At 47.5% G+C, this 17,299-nt stretch overlaps 1 protein-coding gene across 1 annotated transcript; it reads left to right on the top strand.

Moving 5' to 3' along the window:
• The first annotated feature begins 11,494 nt into the window (after window positions 1-11,494).
• On the top strand, window positions 11,495-16,322 carry Sowahb (sosondowah ankyrin repeat domain family member B). The gene has a single exon (XM_005068137.4). The coding sequence runs from the start codon at window positions 12,740-12,742 to the stop codon at window positions 15,029-15,031; it is 2,292 nt and encodes a 763-aa protein (XP_005068194.4). The 5' UTR covers window positions 11,495-12,739; the 3' UTR covers window positions 15,032-16,322.
• The last annotated feature ends 977 nt before the right edge of the window (window positions 16,323-17,299 follow it).

Genomic DNA, 17,299 nt, shown 5'->3' with positions numbered 1-17,299 from the left:
AGCAGAGAATGGACTCCTCTCACACCACCCCTGCACACAAAATAAATAGTAAATGGGGAGTGGGGATTCAAGACAGGGTTTCTCTGTGAAACAGTCCTGGCTACCTGGAACTCACTCTAGACCAGGCTGGCCTTGAACTCACAGAGATCCACCTACCTCTGCCTGGGATTAAAGGCACACACCACCACTGTCCAGCCTAATAAGTAATGGTTTAAAGTCAATACTGGAGAGATGGCTTAGAGGTTAAGAGCACTTACTTGTCTTGCAGAGGACATGGGTTCAGTTCCCAGCGACCAGAATGGCTCATAGCCCATCTATAATTCCCATTCCAGGGGATCTGGTACCCTCTTCTGAGTGTAGGCTGAGGTTTGCACATGGTACACCAACAAATGTGCAGGCAAGACACTCATAAACATAGAATAAATACACCTTTTTAAAAGGCAATGCTTGAATCCAGTGGTTCTCAAACTTCCTAACAGAGATCCTTTAATATAGCTCATGTTGTGGTGACCCCCAACCATAGAATTATTTTCATTGCCACTTCACAGCTGTAATTTTACTACTGTTGTGAGTAGTAATGTAAATATCTGATATGCAGGATATCTGATATGTAGCCCCAGTGAAAGAGTTCTTCAATATCCAAAGGGCTCACAAACCCATAGGTGGAGAAGCTGCTTTAACCTCACTTGAAATGTCTCTGGTAACACAATTGCTTCTGTAGTATGCACAGACCCCACAGATCTGGAGCTCAACCCACAGGACGCCAGCATGGGTAATCCCAGGGCTTGCCCATGGTTGTTACTAACCAGTGAGGCAGTCAATGCAGAGTACCCAGACTCTGCTTCAGGACTGAGGACTTGCTCCATCTCCCAGAACCCAGCAAGTGCTGAGCGCCATTCTACTCTAAGTGGTGCAACTTAGAAACAGCCATGCACTTGTTTTGTGTTGCTGTTTTGGTTTTTCTTATTCTCTTCTTTTTACTGTTATTATTTTGAGGTAGGGTCTCCTGTAGCCCAGGCTAGACTTAAACATGTTATATAGAGGATGCTTGCTGTGAGCTTTTGGTTCCCCTATCTCTGCTGGGATAACAGGTGTGTGAGCCACACCCAGCTTTAGAAACAGTCCCATATTAACACGATTTAGATGGAGTCTGAAGGAGAGGTAGCAGCTCTGCCCCTAGGTGTGTGACAGGACCCCGTTCCACATCGCATGGCATGAATTAACTACTAGCCATGTAACTAGACTCATTCTTTGACCCCTCTTTCCTCCCCAAAGGTGTAATTAGGTGCCATAGTGCCACTGTGAAATGGTAACCCACAGGCTCATGTTTTGGGACATTTGGTCTCTGACTGGTGGTGCTTGCTGTTTGGGAGATTATGGAACCTCCAGGACTAGGGACCTGGCTATGGACCTAGGCTACTGGGGACGGGTCTTGGGGTGGCTCTGCTTCTCATCCATTTCTTTGCTTGCTTGCTTTTTTTACTTTTTATTTTTGTGAATAAAGTTTTATTAAAACACAATCATGGTTAATCATTTACACATCATTTATGGCTGCTCTCATTCCATTTCTTTGCTTTCTAATCCACTAAAATGTGAGGAGGAGATACACCCGAGGCTCCCATAACTACTGACAGATACACTCCATTAACCTGATGAACCATATCCCTTGAAACCAGCCAGAATAAATCCTCTTACCCTTAAATTTTCAGGTGTTTTGTCACAGTGATAAGAAAAGCAACTGTTCATGGCAGTCGACAGCCCCAACCCACTAGTTATGTTCTCGGCCTTCCTGGTGTGACTAGCTCATCTCTGAGCCCATCTAAAGGTCTATTCTGAGTCACTGCCTTGGCACAAGTTCAGACAAGGCAGGAAGGGACTTAGGAGGAATGACAAAGGACACACCTGTTGACAACAGAGGTCATAGAGGAATGACAAAAGACTCAGTTTCCATGGTTTTTAGGGAGCAAGTATAGATGGATGATTTTGACAATCACACTTAGGGGCTCGCCATGGGAGTTTGACCATGCTCCAATGAATATATGAACAACACAAACTCCCCCTCCCCCTCTACCTTCTCCCCCTTTTGGGGAGGTCACAAAGGTGAGGGGTGGACCTGGGAGGACTGGGAAGTGAATGTGATTAGAGTTCATGACATGAAATTCCCAAATAATCAATAAAAATATTATATATATATATACATATATGTACATACATACAATCAAGCTTATTGTGGGTTAAGAAGAACATGATAACAACATGAAGACCCCCTGAATACACAATTGACAATGGGCATGCACATATCTGCTTTTATATTAAAAAGTCAATATTCTGCTGTGTGGTGATGGCTCACACATTTAATCCCAATACTCGGGAGGCAGAGACAGGCAGATCTCTGAGTCTGAGGCCAACCTGGTCTACAGAATGAATTCCAGGACAGCCAGGGCTATTTCCCAGAGAAATCCTGAGTCAGAAAACAAAAGCCTCAATACTCATTTGCCAATTTGTAGTTCAAAACAGCATGTATGATGCACTTAATATTTTAAAAATTGAAGATATGGGGGCCTGGAGAGATGTCTCAGCAGTTAAGAGTACTGGCTGCACTTCCAGAGGACCTGTGTTCAATTCCCAGCACCCACCCAATTCCCAGATCACAACTGTCTGTAACTCCTGTTCCAGGGGATCTGATACCAATGCACATAAAATACAAATAATACATAAATAATAATGCTATGGACTTGTATGTGTGTATGCATGTAGCCTATTCAGTTTTAGCTAATATGGTGGGAATTTATTAAGGCTAGGTGATGGGGAAAATGTAGCCATGAGCTATTAGAATTATTTACTCCTTCCCCTTCTCACTCACCAGAAATCTGCCCCCAGTTTATGGATTTATTTGTTTTCCATATTTCGTGTGGCAAGAATCCCACAAAATGTGTAGTTGTATGAGATTTCATCTTTCACCTAGAATATTTTCTTCAAGTTTCCTCTATGCCGTAGTGTGTATAAGTCAACCTGTGGGTCCCGACTCCTTTGGGGATTCTAACAACCCTTTCACGGGGATTGCCTAAGACTATTGGAAAACACAGATATATTTACATTAACATTGAGAACCACTGGTATAAAGAATCCATACCACAGTTTGTATATAATGGTATCTTAAAAATATCTCTGGAAATCACATGACCCCCCCAGCTGTCACACCACTGTCACTATCAGGAGCTGGTAGAACCTTCAAGGGGTCTTCTGTCTCACAGAGTAACCAGAAATGCACTGACAACGCAGGTCTTCTATCTCACCTTGGAACTGAAACTTCTCTCCTTGGTCCTGGTTTTTAAAAGCTAGGAAAAGATTTTGTTTGGCTTAGCCTGGGTCACACGCTGACCTGGTTTCTCACCTGTGTAACTAGAGGGTAAGAGTCAGCCAAGAAGTCTGACTCAGCACACCGCTGAGAGTCTCCCTGAAAAGTGACACACTGTGAGTGCGATGGTAGATGCCTCCCACAGATACTTTTGGTGTTTAAGGACAGCGCCCCTCCCTATGGGTAAAGTAAATGTATAGGAGTCGATACTGTGACAGACAGGGTGTGATTGGTGTTTAAGGTGTCTGGGCCCCAGAGGGCTAAAAGACCAGAAATATTCATGATGATGTCATTCGATAAACACTTGACCTGCCCAAAAGGCCTACGGGGCCTCAGGTGATAACCAGTTTTGGAATAATGCACTTCTTGCTTTTTTAAGTGAGAGCATGCCTACCCAGAACAAAGAGCTGTCCTTCCCACCTACATGTGGCCATGAGATTACACACTGGATATTCGAATGTAATCAGCAATATTGTACATAACTATTTTTCAATTTTATTTATATTTTAAAGTATCTTTTGGGACTGGCAAGATGGCTTGGTAGCTTGTCACACAAGCCTGACGACCCAAGTTTAATCCCTGGGGCTCAGTTCGATCCCTGAAATGTAGGTAAAGTTAGAATGAGGGAAACAGGTGTGAAGGTGACCTCTGACTAGCACGCATACACACTATGGCAGACTCGCGCATGCACACACACACCTGTCTATTTCACACAGAGAAATAATAAAACAAATTTGCATATCTTTTATGTATCATATATAATGCACATATATAACAAATATAGTTAATAAATTTAAGACTTGGTCTTACTTTGTATTCCAGGCTGTGCTGGAGTTTGGTGTGTGGTCTAGTCGAGCCAAAAATCATGGTCTTCCTATTTCAGCCACTCAGGCATCAAGATTATGGTCGTGCACCATTATTTCTGGCTATGTGCAACTTTTTTTTTGTTTGTTTGTTTGTTTTGTCAACGCAGGGTTTTGTTGTAGCTTTGGAGCCGCTCCTGAAACCTGCTTTATAGACCAGACTGGCCTGAAACTCACAGAGATCTGTCTGTCTCTGCTCCCTGAGTGCTGGGATTAAAGGCGTGCACCACTACCGCAGGGCCTGTGTTTATCTTCTTTCAGATATCGGTTTTGTCACTTTCTCGGCCTTTCTTCCTCCTACCAGCTAGAGTGCAGACAGGATAACCTATGCTGCAACAGCAAATTAGACTATTGCATGGAAACCACACTTTGAGAACATGTAGAATGTAAAACAGAAGTCTGGTCAAATGACAACTGCAGCTATACCAACCATGGGTCTGTGGGAAAGTGTAAAGAGAAGCCTTTTCCTTTGAGAGAAGCCTTCCTGCCAGCCTGGTTCTAGAGCCGCATCAGTCCCAAATAAACACACAGGAGGCTATATTAACTATGAAGCTGTTGGCCTTGCTTATTTCTTACTGGCTAGCTCTGACTTAAGTAATTACCCCATAATTGTTAATCTAAGTATGTCTCTTACCAGAGAAGTTTCCGGGCTTCCTACCCCATGGCGTTACATCTCGACTTCTGTGTTTCTCTTACCCAGAGTCCTCCTGGACTCCTAGTCCCACCTATCTAGATTCCCTATTGGCCAGACAGTGCTTTATTGACAAATGCACAGGACTTCCCCAACAGGAAAGAGATTGCTATTTTAATGTCACCATTAGTTTCTGTCACTCTTTGCTGAGCGGGTGTACGTACGAATGCCAGGCAGCTTCTCAGGGGTTCTACTTGTATCCCTGTTTGTTGATCATACTTTCCCTGTAGCTCCCCTATAAAGCACAATGCATAACGTTTGGGGAATCAATTCCTTCCTTTTACTTGAGGGTCTGGGGAATTGAACTCGGGTCAGCAGATGGTAGTAAGTGGCTTTACCCACTTCAGCCTTCTCACTGCCCACCCTCATTAAAAAACAAAAAACAAAACAAAACCCTAACATCCATTTATAATCATATAGCAGTAAAAACCGAAGTCAGTACCTCAGCTACCTCAATATAGTAGCTGGTATGTGAAAAAAATTAGCTTTTAAGGAAAAACATTTTTTTTATGAGACAGGGTTTCTCTGTATTGTTTTGGAGGCTATCAGTCCAGCCCGGCCTCGAACTCACAGAGATCCGCCTGCCTCTGCCTCCTGAGTGCTGGGATCAAAGGCGTGCGCCACCACCGCCCGGCAGGAAAAACATTTTTAAAAGGGCAAGAGAGGTAGGAATGAGGAGGTGGGCATGAGTTTGTGAGGAGGAAATAGGTAGGGATGAGTATGATCCAAATACATTGTATGAAATTCTCCAAGACAATAAAAATATGTGTAAAAAAAGAAATTAGCCTTTGAAATTTGGGGGAAATCCAATTATCTGCCTAAGTGTGTTTGCCAAGGATTTTTGGAGCTGCCAGACTTATTAATAGCATGCTAAATTAGCATCCCCAGTTCTCCTCAGATACGTGCCAACTGTAGTATATAAATACCAAATTTAATAACATGTTTAGTTGATGACTAATAAGTACCACCCATAGCTTCATTTGAAATGAAAGCCCATGGCATTCTTGTGCTTGCCATTTAATCAATAAAGATAAAAAGTTGTTAAAATTAAAATTTGAATTTGTTATAACCATATTCACACCATAGTGTGCTTTCTGCCTTGACATTCAGCCAAAGCCAGAGGCCCAGGCAGCCATGACTATCAACCAAAAATGAACTCTTCTTGTATTTAGTTATTTTCTTAAGTATTTTTGTCACAGCAACAAAAAGCTGTCCAGTCATGAACCAATGCTATGTGAATTATACAAACCAAAGTATAAATTATAAAGGAAAGTATGCAAAAACAAGCAAGTCTTAAGATATGGCTAACCATTGTTAGTTCTTACATTGTAGTCAGCCAGTACCACGAGCCTAGTAGTCGTTAAAGATGGAAAATGCTGGGACAGAGGGTGAGTAAGGGTAGATTCCTTGAGTCAGTGACAGCTGAGTCAAATCCCGAAGGAACTTCTGGTTAGCTGGAACGAAGAGAGAAAGGAAAACAATGAAAAGACATTCTTGGACTTCTCTGTTTTCCCATTTAAAGGGTCTTCCAAAGGGCAAGCCATGGATTAAGATTCCTAGAGCCTGTGATTAATGCCCTACAGGTCAAGCTAGCAGATGCAATCCCAGCATTTCGGAGTGTGGCCTTGGACATTACCCCAAAGACACACGTCCCCGTAAGAGGGTGGAAGAGGGAAGACAGGTGTGTGTGTGTGCAGAAATGAGAGTGGAGCCAGATACTGGACGGGACAAGTACAAACTACAGACCTAAGGCAGCCAGGCCATTCCCAAGGCTAGGAAAGGAACAGGAAGAGGTCCCAAAGGCTCGGAGGGAGAGGGGCTCCGTCAGTACTGTCGTTTCCAGTGCCTAAGCTCTAACATTGCAGGAGAGTAGATTCCTGTGTGTGTGTATATGACTTGGAGGACAAAGAGAAATAGGGACAGAGATCTTCGTGATGGGGAGGGCTCTTCCTGGCCTGCTCCTCCCCCACCCCCAGCTGCTCTAATCTCACTGTGGTCTCTGCTTCTTGTCTCTGCCAGGCTTTCCCTGTTTACCCTTGCTCTCCACTTTATCAGTTGACTTTGTTACCAATACTGGTCTTTTCTGTTTATTTTATGCATATTGCCATTCACTCTCTTTCCCACTGAAGACTGAGTTTCCTGAGATTAAAGGTTCTGCCTGTTTGGTTCACCACTATACTCTCAGCTCCCCGATATATACATCTGGTAGACCCTCCATAAATAGTTGACAAATAAATAAAGGCTGGGGGCAGGGCAGGGAAAGAGATATAAATGCAAGGAGCCCCTTCTGGTTAGGTGCCCCCTCACCCATGCTATATAGCCCATGCTGGCTTCAGACTCTTTACATAGCCAAGGATAACTTTGAATGTTTGATCCTCCCATCTCCACCTCCACAGTGCTGGGTTTACAGGCGTGTGTCATGCCAAGTTTGTGCCTGGATTATATAGTGTTGGGGATCATACCCCCTGTGCATGCTATGCAAGCATTCTAACAACTAAGCGACACCTGGAGTCCCCAGATGCAATGCCCACTTCCCTTCTCTGTTCTCAGGCTGGGGATGGAGCCCAAGGCTCTGTGCATGCCAGACAAGTGCTCTACCCTTGAGCTACATCTCCTGTCCTTTCTTTGTCCTTAATGGGGGAGCATGGCTGTCTCCTCTCCCTGAGCTCTGGATGCCACCCTCACTTCTACTGCATCAGTTAATCACTCTAGATCTTCCCTTAGCTTTCCTCAGATTGTTTCCCTCAGCGCAAACACAAGATCATATCCTGTCCTAAAAGAAAAGCTAGGTTTCGCGATTTGATGATGTTCTCTGTATCCAAGTCTGCCTCCGTTCCTTTTGTCCAGGGGCGAGTGGGTCAGTCTTCCCCGACACTCTCGGCCCCACCTGCCCCCACCAGGTGTTTGTGATCTGCCATCAGTCTCTATCACTGTCCTGACGCTGTTCCAGATCAACTCCAGTGGCCTGCCAGCTCTGGTCCTGTTTCCTTTCTTATCAGCCTTGGCAGTGTCTCTAGAATGCTGTCCCTCCTGCTCACTCTTCCAGGACACAGGTGTTCCTCTCCCTCTTGGGGTCCCTTCCAAGTCCTCACAGGAAGCGTTTCCTCTTTCTCTCTGGGAATTGCCATTTCAGCCTCTTGCAACTACCATCCTAACTGTATATTGTTAAGCAGTTTTCTCTCCTGTGATTTAAATGACCATTTATAGATGTGCATGTCATACCTTTGGTGACCCAAATTTATATTGCCAGATATCTTCTAGATGCTTCTATTTTTATGGCCCTTCAGATTTAGTATACCTGGAGTTGAATCTACAAACGACCTTTTCTCTACTTTCTCTCCAAGCAGAGATATGATGCCAACCACCTCTCAGCTGCTCCGGAGCCTGCCAGGCTTGTTCATCATCCCCTGGTCGACTCTGGTGCCAGGTCCTATTGAATTCACCTTCTAAATATCTCTTGAATCCATCTGTCCTCCTTTCTCAGCTTCTGCTAAACTCAAACCTTTTTCTCCTCTTTCCTGGGCACCTCAGCAGCATCTGAAGGCCTCCTCCCGGGGAAGCTTAACCCCCACCTCCCCTCCAGTCCCTTTGGAGGTGTGGTCTCACTGTTTAGCCAGGATGGTCTTAGCTCACAATTTGTCTGTTCCTGTCCCCTGGATTAAAGAGGTGCCCCACCATATACAACCTTGTTACTTCAGGGTTTTGTTGTTGTTGTTTTTGTTTTTTTTTGAATTTTTTGTTGTTGTTGTTGTTTTTCAAGACAGGGTTTCTCTGTGGCTTTGGAGGCTGTCCTGGAACTAGCTCTTGTAGACCAGACTGGTCTCGAACTCACAGAGACAGGCCTGCCTCTGCCTCCTGAATGCTGGGATTAAAGGCTTGTGCCACCAACGCCCAGTTGTTACTTTGTTCTTAAGTGTCGCTTTCAAATGAAAGAATAGCATATTCCCTATAGTCAATTACTTGCAAGGTTATTAAGCTACTAAGAAATAGTAAAGACACACACAGCACTCAAGTAGTCCTCAAACCTGACCCCCAACACACAGGTACATATTCTTTTCTTTCTTTTTGTTTTTCAAGACAGGGTTTCTCTGTGTAACCCCTACTGTCCTGGAACTCACTCTGTAGACCAGACTGACCTCAAACTCAGATCCATCTGCCTCAGGTTCCTGAGTGCTGGGATTAAAGGTTTGTACCATCACCACCCAGCTCTTATTTTTTTCTTTAAAGAATTTTTTTAACATTCTGCAATTCCTTCTTCCTTCCTTCCTTCCTCTTTCCCCTCTCTCTCTCTCTCTCTCTCTCTCTCTCTCTCTCTCTCTCTCTCTCTCTCTCTCTCTCTCTCTCTCTCTCTCTCTCTCTGTGATAGAGTCTCAAACTATTTAGATCTCGCAGGTCTAGAATTCTATGTATCCCAGGCTGGCTTGGAATTAATTCACTGAAATCCATCTTCCTCTTCCTTCTGAGTGCTAGGATTAAAGGCATATACGAAGTCTATTTATTTATTTATTTATTTAGAAATCTCTGTTTTTTGTTTTTTGGTTTTTTGGGTTTTTTGTTTTTGGTTTTTTTTGGTTTTACGAGACAGGGTTTCTCTGTATTGTTTTGGAGGCTGTCGGTCCAGCCCAGCCTCGAACTCTCAGAGATCCACCTGCCTCTGCCTCCCAAGTGCTGGGATTAAAGGCGTGCGCCACCACCGCCCGGCTAGAAATCTGTGTTTTAAGAGGTACTTCTTTTTACATTTTGGTATCTCTGATGCTTGGTTAAATTCAGTTGTGCATTGTGTCTTTTTTTCTCATTCTGATACATTATTCTTACCCATAATTCCAAATCTTTTTTGTTTGTTTGTTTTTGTTTTTTGAGACAAGATTTCTCTGTGCAGCCCTGGCTGTCCTGGAACTCACTCTGTAGACCAGGCTGTCCTCGAACTCACAGATTCACCTGCCTCTGCCTCATGACTGCTGGTATTAAAGGAATGCACCACTAGTGCCAGGCCTTCCAGATCTTTCTAAAGTACAAATCTGATCTGGTTGTGACTCTCTGGGAAAATTCTTAAAAGGCTCTGCCTCAGGGAGAGGACTCTCTATCCCCTCTCCCTAACCCTTTCTTTTCCGGCCCCCACCTTCCTACAGCTGCATCCCTCTACCTTAAAGTCAAGCAGCTAGTTCCCCAAAATATCTAAGTGAAGCCAGAGTCCTCCTCCCAGCAGTGTCTTCTATCTTAAAGGTTTCACTTAGTTTTTGTTTTAATGCAAGTGACCACTCATTGAATTGAGTCTGAGCTCTTCCTTCCCGTACTCTCCCCACCCCTCCCCACCCCCACCCCCAGCTTGTGGTATGTGCTGCTCTTAAATCAGGTAGCATGCAAAGCCATGTCATTTCTCTGGTCTTTTGATACCAACACAGAGTTCTCTAACAGGCGTTCTTCCTTATATATAACCCATTTCTAACAATGCCCAGCAATGAAGCCAAGAAATGCCTTTAGAAATAATGAACTAAATATGAGGAAGGCAAGGAGGTGCCCTTATAGAAGATGTAGAACCTTCCAGCTAACCACCTTTTTACCTTAAGGACACTAAACCACTTGGGTATCCAGAAACCAATTGCAGACCTAGTAATTCTACCCTCAACTGAAGGTGAATGGTGTCAAAATTTTTGGCATCTCCCCTTTCTCTCGTGTCTTAAAGAATTGCAAGTCGGGATTGCACCTCTTGGACCCTTGTACAACTCGGCATATATATTTGTGCAAGGCACCAAAGAGGGCTTCTTCTGACTTGCCCACCTGAGTTTTCCATTGGAACCCCCCAGCATCCATGAATCCCACTGAGACTGAACACCAGTAAATAAATATGAGAGCTGGGATCTAGTAGGTAACATTTGTTTTACTAACTACTATAAGGCCTCAAAGTTTAATGGAGCCATCAGTTTCCCTGTCAACCCACTACTAGATTTCAATTCTAGAAACTGCCCCAAATAGATAGTTCGTCTTTCTGACCTAGATAATTTAAAGTCAAGGATTCCAAGTCATTTGTGGAAATGTTCCAGGATACTGTTGGAATTTTAAATGAATCACTTTGGATGTGGCCTTTCTGACAGTCACTGAGATTAGACAGTGTCTAGCGCAAATGAGACCCTGGGTTCGAGCCTCAGTGCTGACTGGGATGGGGGATAGAAGGTGTCCATATTAAAACACGTTCACAACTGTAGGACCACCATGCTGGAGCTATTCCTAGTGAGAAATCCAGAACTGCAAAGCTAAGTAAAAAAGGTGAGAGCAGGAGAAAAAGGTGCCAAATGCCAGGGGAGGGGAAATGGAGAGTTTATCCCCAGAAATGTGACTGTCGTGAGAGGGTGCTGAGGCACTGGCAGTTGGGGAAAGGTGGGAGGGACTGTTGCAGCAAGCCTGGCTAAGGGTGGGGGGGCTTGCTGCCACAGTACATACTGTAGATAAAGCACAGCATGCACACGATTCAAGATAGAGGGGGGGCACAGACCACACAGAAATGGAGGGCAGTAGCAGCTGTTACCGAGAAGTGCTGTGTATTAACTCTCCCCTCCTAAGAAGGCGCTAAGGAAATACTTAGTTCCAGTCTTAAGAGGCTCAGAATTAGGCTGGACCACACAGCCCCTTAATAGATGGAGCAAGTCTAGCATCCCCCTTCCCCCCGGGGTGGAATCTTTGTCACGTGTTCTACCTCCATTCTCAGAGCAAAGGTTTCACCAAGAAACCATGAAACAGATGGAACGAATCTCTTCTGCTCGCAAATCTTAGACTAAATAAAAACAAAACAGCCCTGAGTATCAAATACCTTAGCTGGGGAGACATAATTCCTGTAGATTTTGGCTTCCCAAGCAGTAAACTCTGAAAGTGAATCCGCCCTCCCCCTGAGCTGTAACTGTAAGACAATAATGCTGGAAAAAGAAAACTAGAGACCAACCTTGGGCTGTAGCTTCCGGTGATTTCGCCCTCAGCACAGACTTAGGGAGGTGTATTTGAACTCCTTGAAGCCGGTGCCCCTGGAGAGGCCTTCCCAGTACCTTGGTATCTCCAAATCAAAAAAGATTTGGTCTGAATCAAGGTGGAGTTTCCGGGTCCCAGTCCTGCCACTGGGAACCCCAAGCCACTCCCCAGACCGCGTCAATAAAGAAAGAGAAACAGTGGAGAGCCTGCTATTGGACCCCCTCCCCACGCAAACCGGGTGGACTTTGACTGTAAATTGTGCCGCGGGAAGAAAGGGAGGGAGCCGACCTCCCTTTGCTTTTGTTTTCTGCGTGGAGGACACTCCGAGGGACAATCGGCCGCCTACCTGCCTGTACTTTCCGGGTCGGGGGAGGCTGTGCCGCCTGCAGAGCCATTCTCCTCTGTCTCACCTCCCCGCGCTGTTCCCAGCTGGACCAGCCTGACTCACCCAGGATGGGTGGCGGGGGCTGGGGGACACCTCAGAGGGCGGAGGTAAAGGAGGCGGGCCGGGCCCTTCCCCCAGAGCCCAGGAGGCGTAGCCAGCGCGCAGGTGAAACCGACTCCGACCTATCCCGGGAACTTTCGCTGCGGGGACTAGCTGCCACAGGCCAGCGTCGCTCAGGGGCGGCCTGGGAGCCGCCCTCTGCCACCCGGGCTGCGCGCGGGGACTCAGCCCGGGCACCCGACCCTGGGGACCCTCGGCCCTCCCGAAGCGCTTTGGAGATGCGGACAGCGCCAGTTTCCGCGGCTGATGGAGGCGGGTGGCGCCGCCCTGGTCGCAGGTGACACTCGCCAGGTCCGGGTTTCTGTCCGAGTGGGAGTGTGCTGGGAGCTCGAGACGCAGCCGCCCCGGCGACCAGGGACCTGGCAATGATGGCCGGAGAGCTGAGCCAGGAGTCACTGCTGGACTTTCTGTGCCAGGCCGGGGGCCGAGTGCGTAACGCCGATCTCTTGAGCCACTTCAAGGGCTTCCTGCGCGACCCTCACGTGCCTCCCGGCCAGCTGCAGCAGCGTCGCGAGCTCTTCAAGGGCTTCGTGAACTCGGTGGCCGCAGTGCGCCAGGACCCCGACGGCACCAAGTACGTGGTACTCAAGAGGAGGTACAGGGACCTGCTGGGGGAGGAGGGCCTGCAGCGACCCACCCCTGTAGAGGGACCGCAGCAGGGCCACCGCCGCCCGCGTGACCCGGAGGCGCAGAAGCCACCGGCAGATGCCGCGACCCGGGTGGACTCAGGTGGGGATGAGCTCGCGGGCTGCCGCGCGAGGGAGGCGGCCGGGGCAGAAGACTGCCCAAGGGACAGACCTAGCCGGAGGGCACCGGGACCTGAGGCTGCTCAGGCCAGAGGCAGGTGCGCGGCGGTGGAGAAGCGGGGCCGCTGCTGCTGGGAATGTCAGCAGAATGGCTGGGGGGACACCACGCGACAGCCTCTGCCCGGAGATCTCGAGGACCCTGCGGCCGCCTGCAAGGAACCAGAGCTTGCTGCGCCTGCCGGAGATGACCTCGGAGCTCCGGGGTGGCTGCGGGAAGGAACGTCGGCTGAGCGAGCACAGGTGTCTGCAACGCCTGTCTGGCCTCTGGCCGCCGTCGAGGCTGCTGGGAGCCCGACGTCCCCGCCCGCTCTCCCGCCCCTCCCGGCTCCCTCCAGTGAACCGCTGGAGCTGTTTACCGCCGACTCCCCGAACCATTCAACCCAGCAGCTGCTGCTGCAGCAGCAGCGCACTCGAGAGTGGGTAGCCAGATATCCGCAGGTGCCCGAGGCCAGGAACCAGGGGCCCACTCGCGCCTGGTCGGTGTTGCCAGACAACTTCCTCCAGCCACCCTCGGAAGCCACCTTTGGGGTCTCGGAAACGAACTTGGCTCTGCCAGAGCTCGCACTGTCTTGTCATCCTCTTTTTCCTGTGGTTCCTGATGAGTCCTCAGAATCCTGGCCAGGGAACCCTCCACCCACTGTCTTTCGAAGCATTCGTTGTCAGCTGTCCCTCCAGGATCTGGATGACTTTGTGGATCAAGAGAGCCACGACAGCGAGGAGAGCAGCAGTGGACACAAAGAATCTCCCGAAACCCCCGAAGAGGGACTGCAGCCTGTCCTGGGAGCTTCCTCTTGGGGAGAGCTCAGGGATCCTATCGAGGGCCTGCCTGTGTCTTCAAACGAAGGCAGCCCCAGTCGGATCCGGCGGAGCCTCAGGTACAAAGGGAATGCAACAGGGGCTAAAAGCCTTGGAGACCACCCCCAGGAGCCTTCACCCTGGCCAGCCCCCAGGTTCCGGAGGTCTCTCAGGAGAAGCGCTAGAACTGGGAGAACCAAATCCTCCTCCTCTGATGAGGAATGTCTTGATGAGGACTTGCTGAAAAGGAGCCGGCGCCCACCCCGGTCCAGGAAACCTTCCAAGGCAGGAGCCCTGCACAGCCCAAGGGTGGATGCTGTTTTGGTACAGAAATTGACAGACGCTAATGCTGTGGCAGGTCAGCCACACACCTCATGGGTCCCCAACAGGGATGTATCTGCAGCATTGACATACCACAGATCTCCTGAGCACAAGTCATCTCTTGTCCCCCTAGATGCCAGGGAACATGAATGGATTGTGAGGCTTGCCAGTGGCTCCTGGCTTCACGTGCAGACTTTGTTCTGGGAGGATCCCCAGTTGGCTTTGCACAGAGACTTCCTGACAGGGTTCACAGCCTTGCACTGGATAGCCAAGCATGGTGACCTGCGTGCCCTTCAGGACTTTATCTCTGGAGCGCAGGAGGCAGGGATTGTACTAGATGTCAACGTGAGGTCCAGTTGTGGCTATACCCCACTGCACCTCGCAGCTATTCATGGCCACCAGGGAGTCATCAAACTGCTAGTGCAAAGGTTGGCTTCTCGGGTGAATGTCCGGGACTACAGTGGCAAGAAGCCATGGCAGTATCTGACCAGTAATGTCACTGGGGAAACATGGCAGCTCCTGGGTGCACCCCGGGGCAAACCCATCTTCCCTGTATATCCCTTAGTGAGAAGCCCCTCCCCAGCCAGGAAGGTCAAGAGTCGGGAAATGTCTAGAAATGTCACCCGGAAGACTTCCTTGGCTGCTTTGCTCAAAACCCAGCACCACAAATGGAAGATGGCCAACCAATATGAGAAATTCCACACCCTAAAGGAGAGAGAAGAATATAGTGACTGAGGTGGTCTCCTCTTTCCAGAAGGCAAAGCACCCCCCCCCACACACACACAAGCTACTAAGTAGGTGAGAAGCCAGGGGAAACAAGCGGCTAGGAGTTGGTAAGGAGAAAGGACCATTGAAATGGTGTCCTCAAGGGTCATCTCAACTTCTTGAAGGCTCATAAATACGTTTGGGCTGTGAAATGTAGACAAAAGCAGAGCCAGGCACTCAAGCCTGAGAAGGGTCCCTTTCTCCTGAGCCAGCCAGGGGTCCGGGCACTGGAAGGCACAGTGTTTTCTGAGGCAGTGCCAGGCCTTACTAGAAAGGGAACGGACGCGTCAGAGAGAGGCAGTTCGTGGAACTGATATAGCTCACGCTCTTCTCTGGCTGGAGGCTCTCTGGCTTCTATTCATCTCGAGAATAAATCTTGGCTGAGTGGAAAGTACCAGGTTTGAAGTCAGATGACATCCCTTCGTTTTCTGTATGTGCCTTTTGGCATTCCAACCAGTGAAATAAAATGGCTTCTGCAGAGTGTAGAATCTGATTCAAGAGACTTCCCCAGTTCTGTGCCCGAGCCTTCCTGTGAACAGCATCTATGGTTGCTCGGTGTAAACTGATGACTTTCTTCTCTACGTATCTTTGCCAGTGATCAGAGAAGCAGACAGGAGCAATCAGATATGACCTTGACTTCACTCTCCAGAGAAATGACACCATCAGGTCCTGTTTATTTGTGTTGTTGTTAGCTGTTTGTACTAACCCAAAGTGAACTCCCCAAGTATAAAAACAGCTTGTTTCTTCATTTGTGTAATAACTGGCACTCTTCACCCTTCAGGACAACTCCCTGTAGAGCCAACAGAATCATCTCTGACAGCTTCCAAGGTCAAAACTGGTACACAGGAGAAGAGAGAGCCAGGGTCACTCTGGGGAAGCAGGAAGGGTTAAAACCATCAGAACTGTGTCAAGCTGCTAAGTATAACTTTATTTGCACTAAACTTTTTGCCAATTGAGATTAAATATTAGCCTTGAAGTACTGAATGTCTAACAGGAAGTGTTGCGTTCAGTTCTCAGGAAGATGGAGCAGTGCAGGCCCCTGGCTGCAGTCAGAGAACGAGGACTGCAAATCCCAGCAGAATGTGCAGGTCACAGACTGTAAATCCAAAGAGGGCTGGAAAGTTCAATGTTAAATCAGAGATTACTTTTTTATGAAAATATTTTCATGTGTAGTGGCAATGATGCTGTATTTTTTTAAGTATTTTTGTGTTTCTCCTGGTTATTTTCCTGCATTAAAAGACCAGCAGATTATTATAATTTATTTTATTGTACCCAGCTGATTATTGCTAATGTTTTACACAATGAGCTCGATGATTGTCAAATCTTTCTGTTTCTTTGTAGTTTAACTTTATGTTGCCAAAATCAATCTCTTTCTTTTCTCCATCTCTCTCCATTTCTCTAGGAATAGAATCTTGGACCTCATGTGTATTATTCGAATGTCCCCAATTCCTATTTAAACCAAAAAGACAAAATAATCAATTCTATGAGCATTTCCAATCACATAGCCTTTTCATCCCCTACCTAAGGGCGAAACTGGAAAATCAAATCAGAAAACATGATGGGGGGGGGTGAATGAAAATTTTAAGTTTACAAAATAGCCATCTATGTAAATAACCTAGTGAACAGCTGCTTTGGGGAGCCAGTGGGTTTATATATTGTCACAACCAGATCAACTTACTCAACAAATATTTTACACAGTGCTATGGGGTTTAGAAAGGTGAGCGGGACATGATCTCTCTCCGATAGAAGCTAAAAAATCTGAACTATTTGTTCCTGGCTGCCTTCTACCTTGACTTGCTCCCACGGTGTCCTCCAAAGCTGAGTTACAACAGAGAGAAGCTTGTGATAATAAACAAAGAGGGGGGAGGGAATGAGGACGAACCAATGTAATAGAACACTCCAAATACCAGAAGTAAAGAGAAGTAAAAACCGAGAGAGAGAGAGAGAGAGAGAGAGAGAGAGAGAGAGAGGAGAGGACAGGAGAGAGGGAGAGAGAGAGAGAGAGAGAGAGGAGAGGACAGGAGAGGAGAGGGAGAGAGAGAGAGAGAGAGAGAGAGAGAGAGAGAGAGAGAGAGAGAGAGAGAGAGAGAGAGAGAGAGAGAGAGAGAGAGAGAGAGAGAGGAGAGGAGAGGATCCCTTAGGCTGAGAGGAAGGGCTTGGTTCCCGCCGGGAGTGATGATACTGGCCTTCCCAGGAAACCAGCTTTGTTGGTTCCTCCACATTCTTGTGTCTACTTCA

The sequence above is a fragment of the Mesocricetus auratus genome, unplaced genomic scaffold, assembly GCF_017639785.1.
Source record: "Mesocricetus auratus isolate SY011 unplaced genomic scaffold, BCM_Maur_2.0 Super-Scaffold_100006, whole genome shotgun sequence".
Taxonomy (NCBI): Eukaryota; Metazoa; Chordata; class Mammalia; order Rodentia; family Cricetidae; genus Mesocricetus; species Mesocricetus auratus.
Note: the sequence above shows the minus strand (reverse complement) of the source record. Positions and strands in the feature narration are given on the sequence as shown.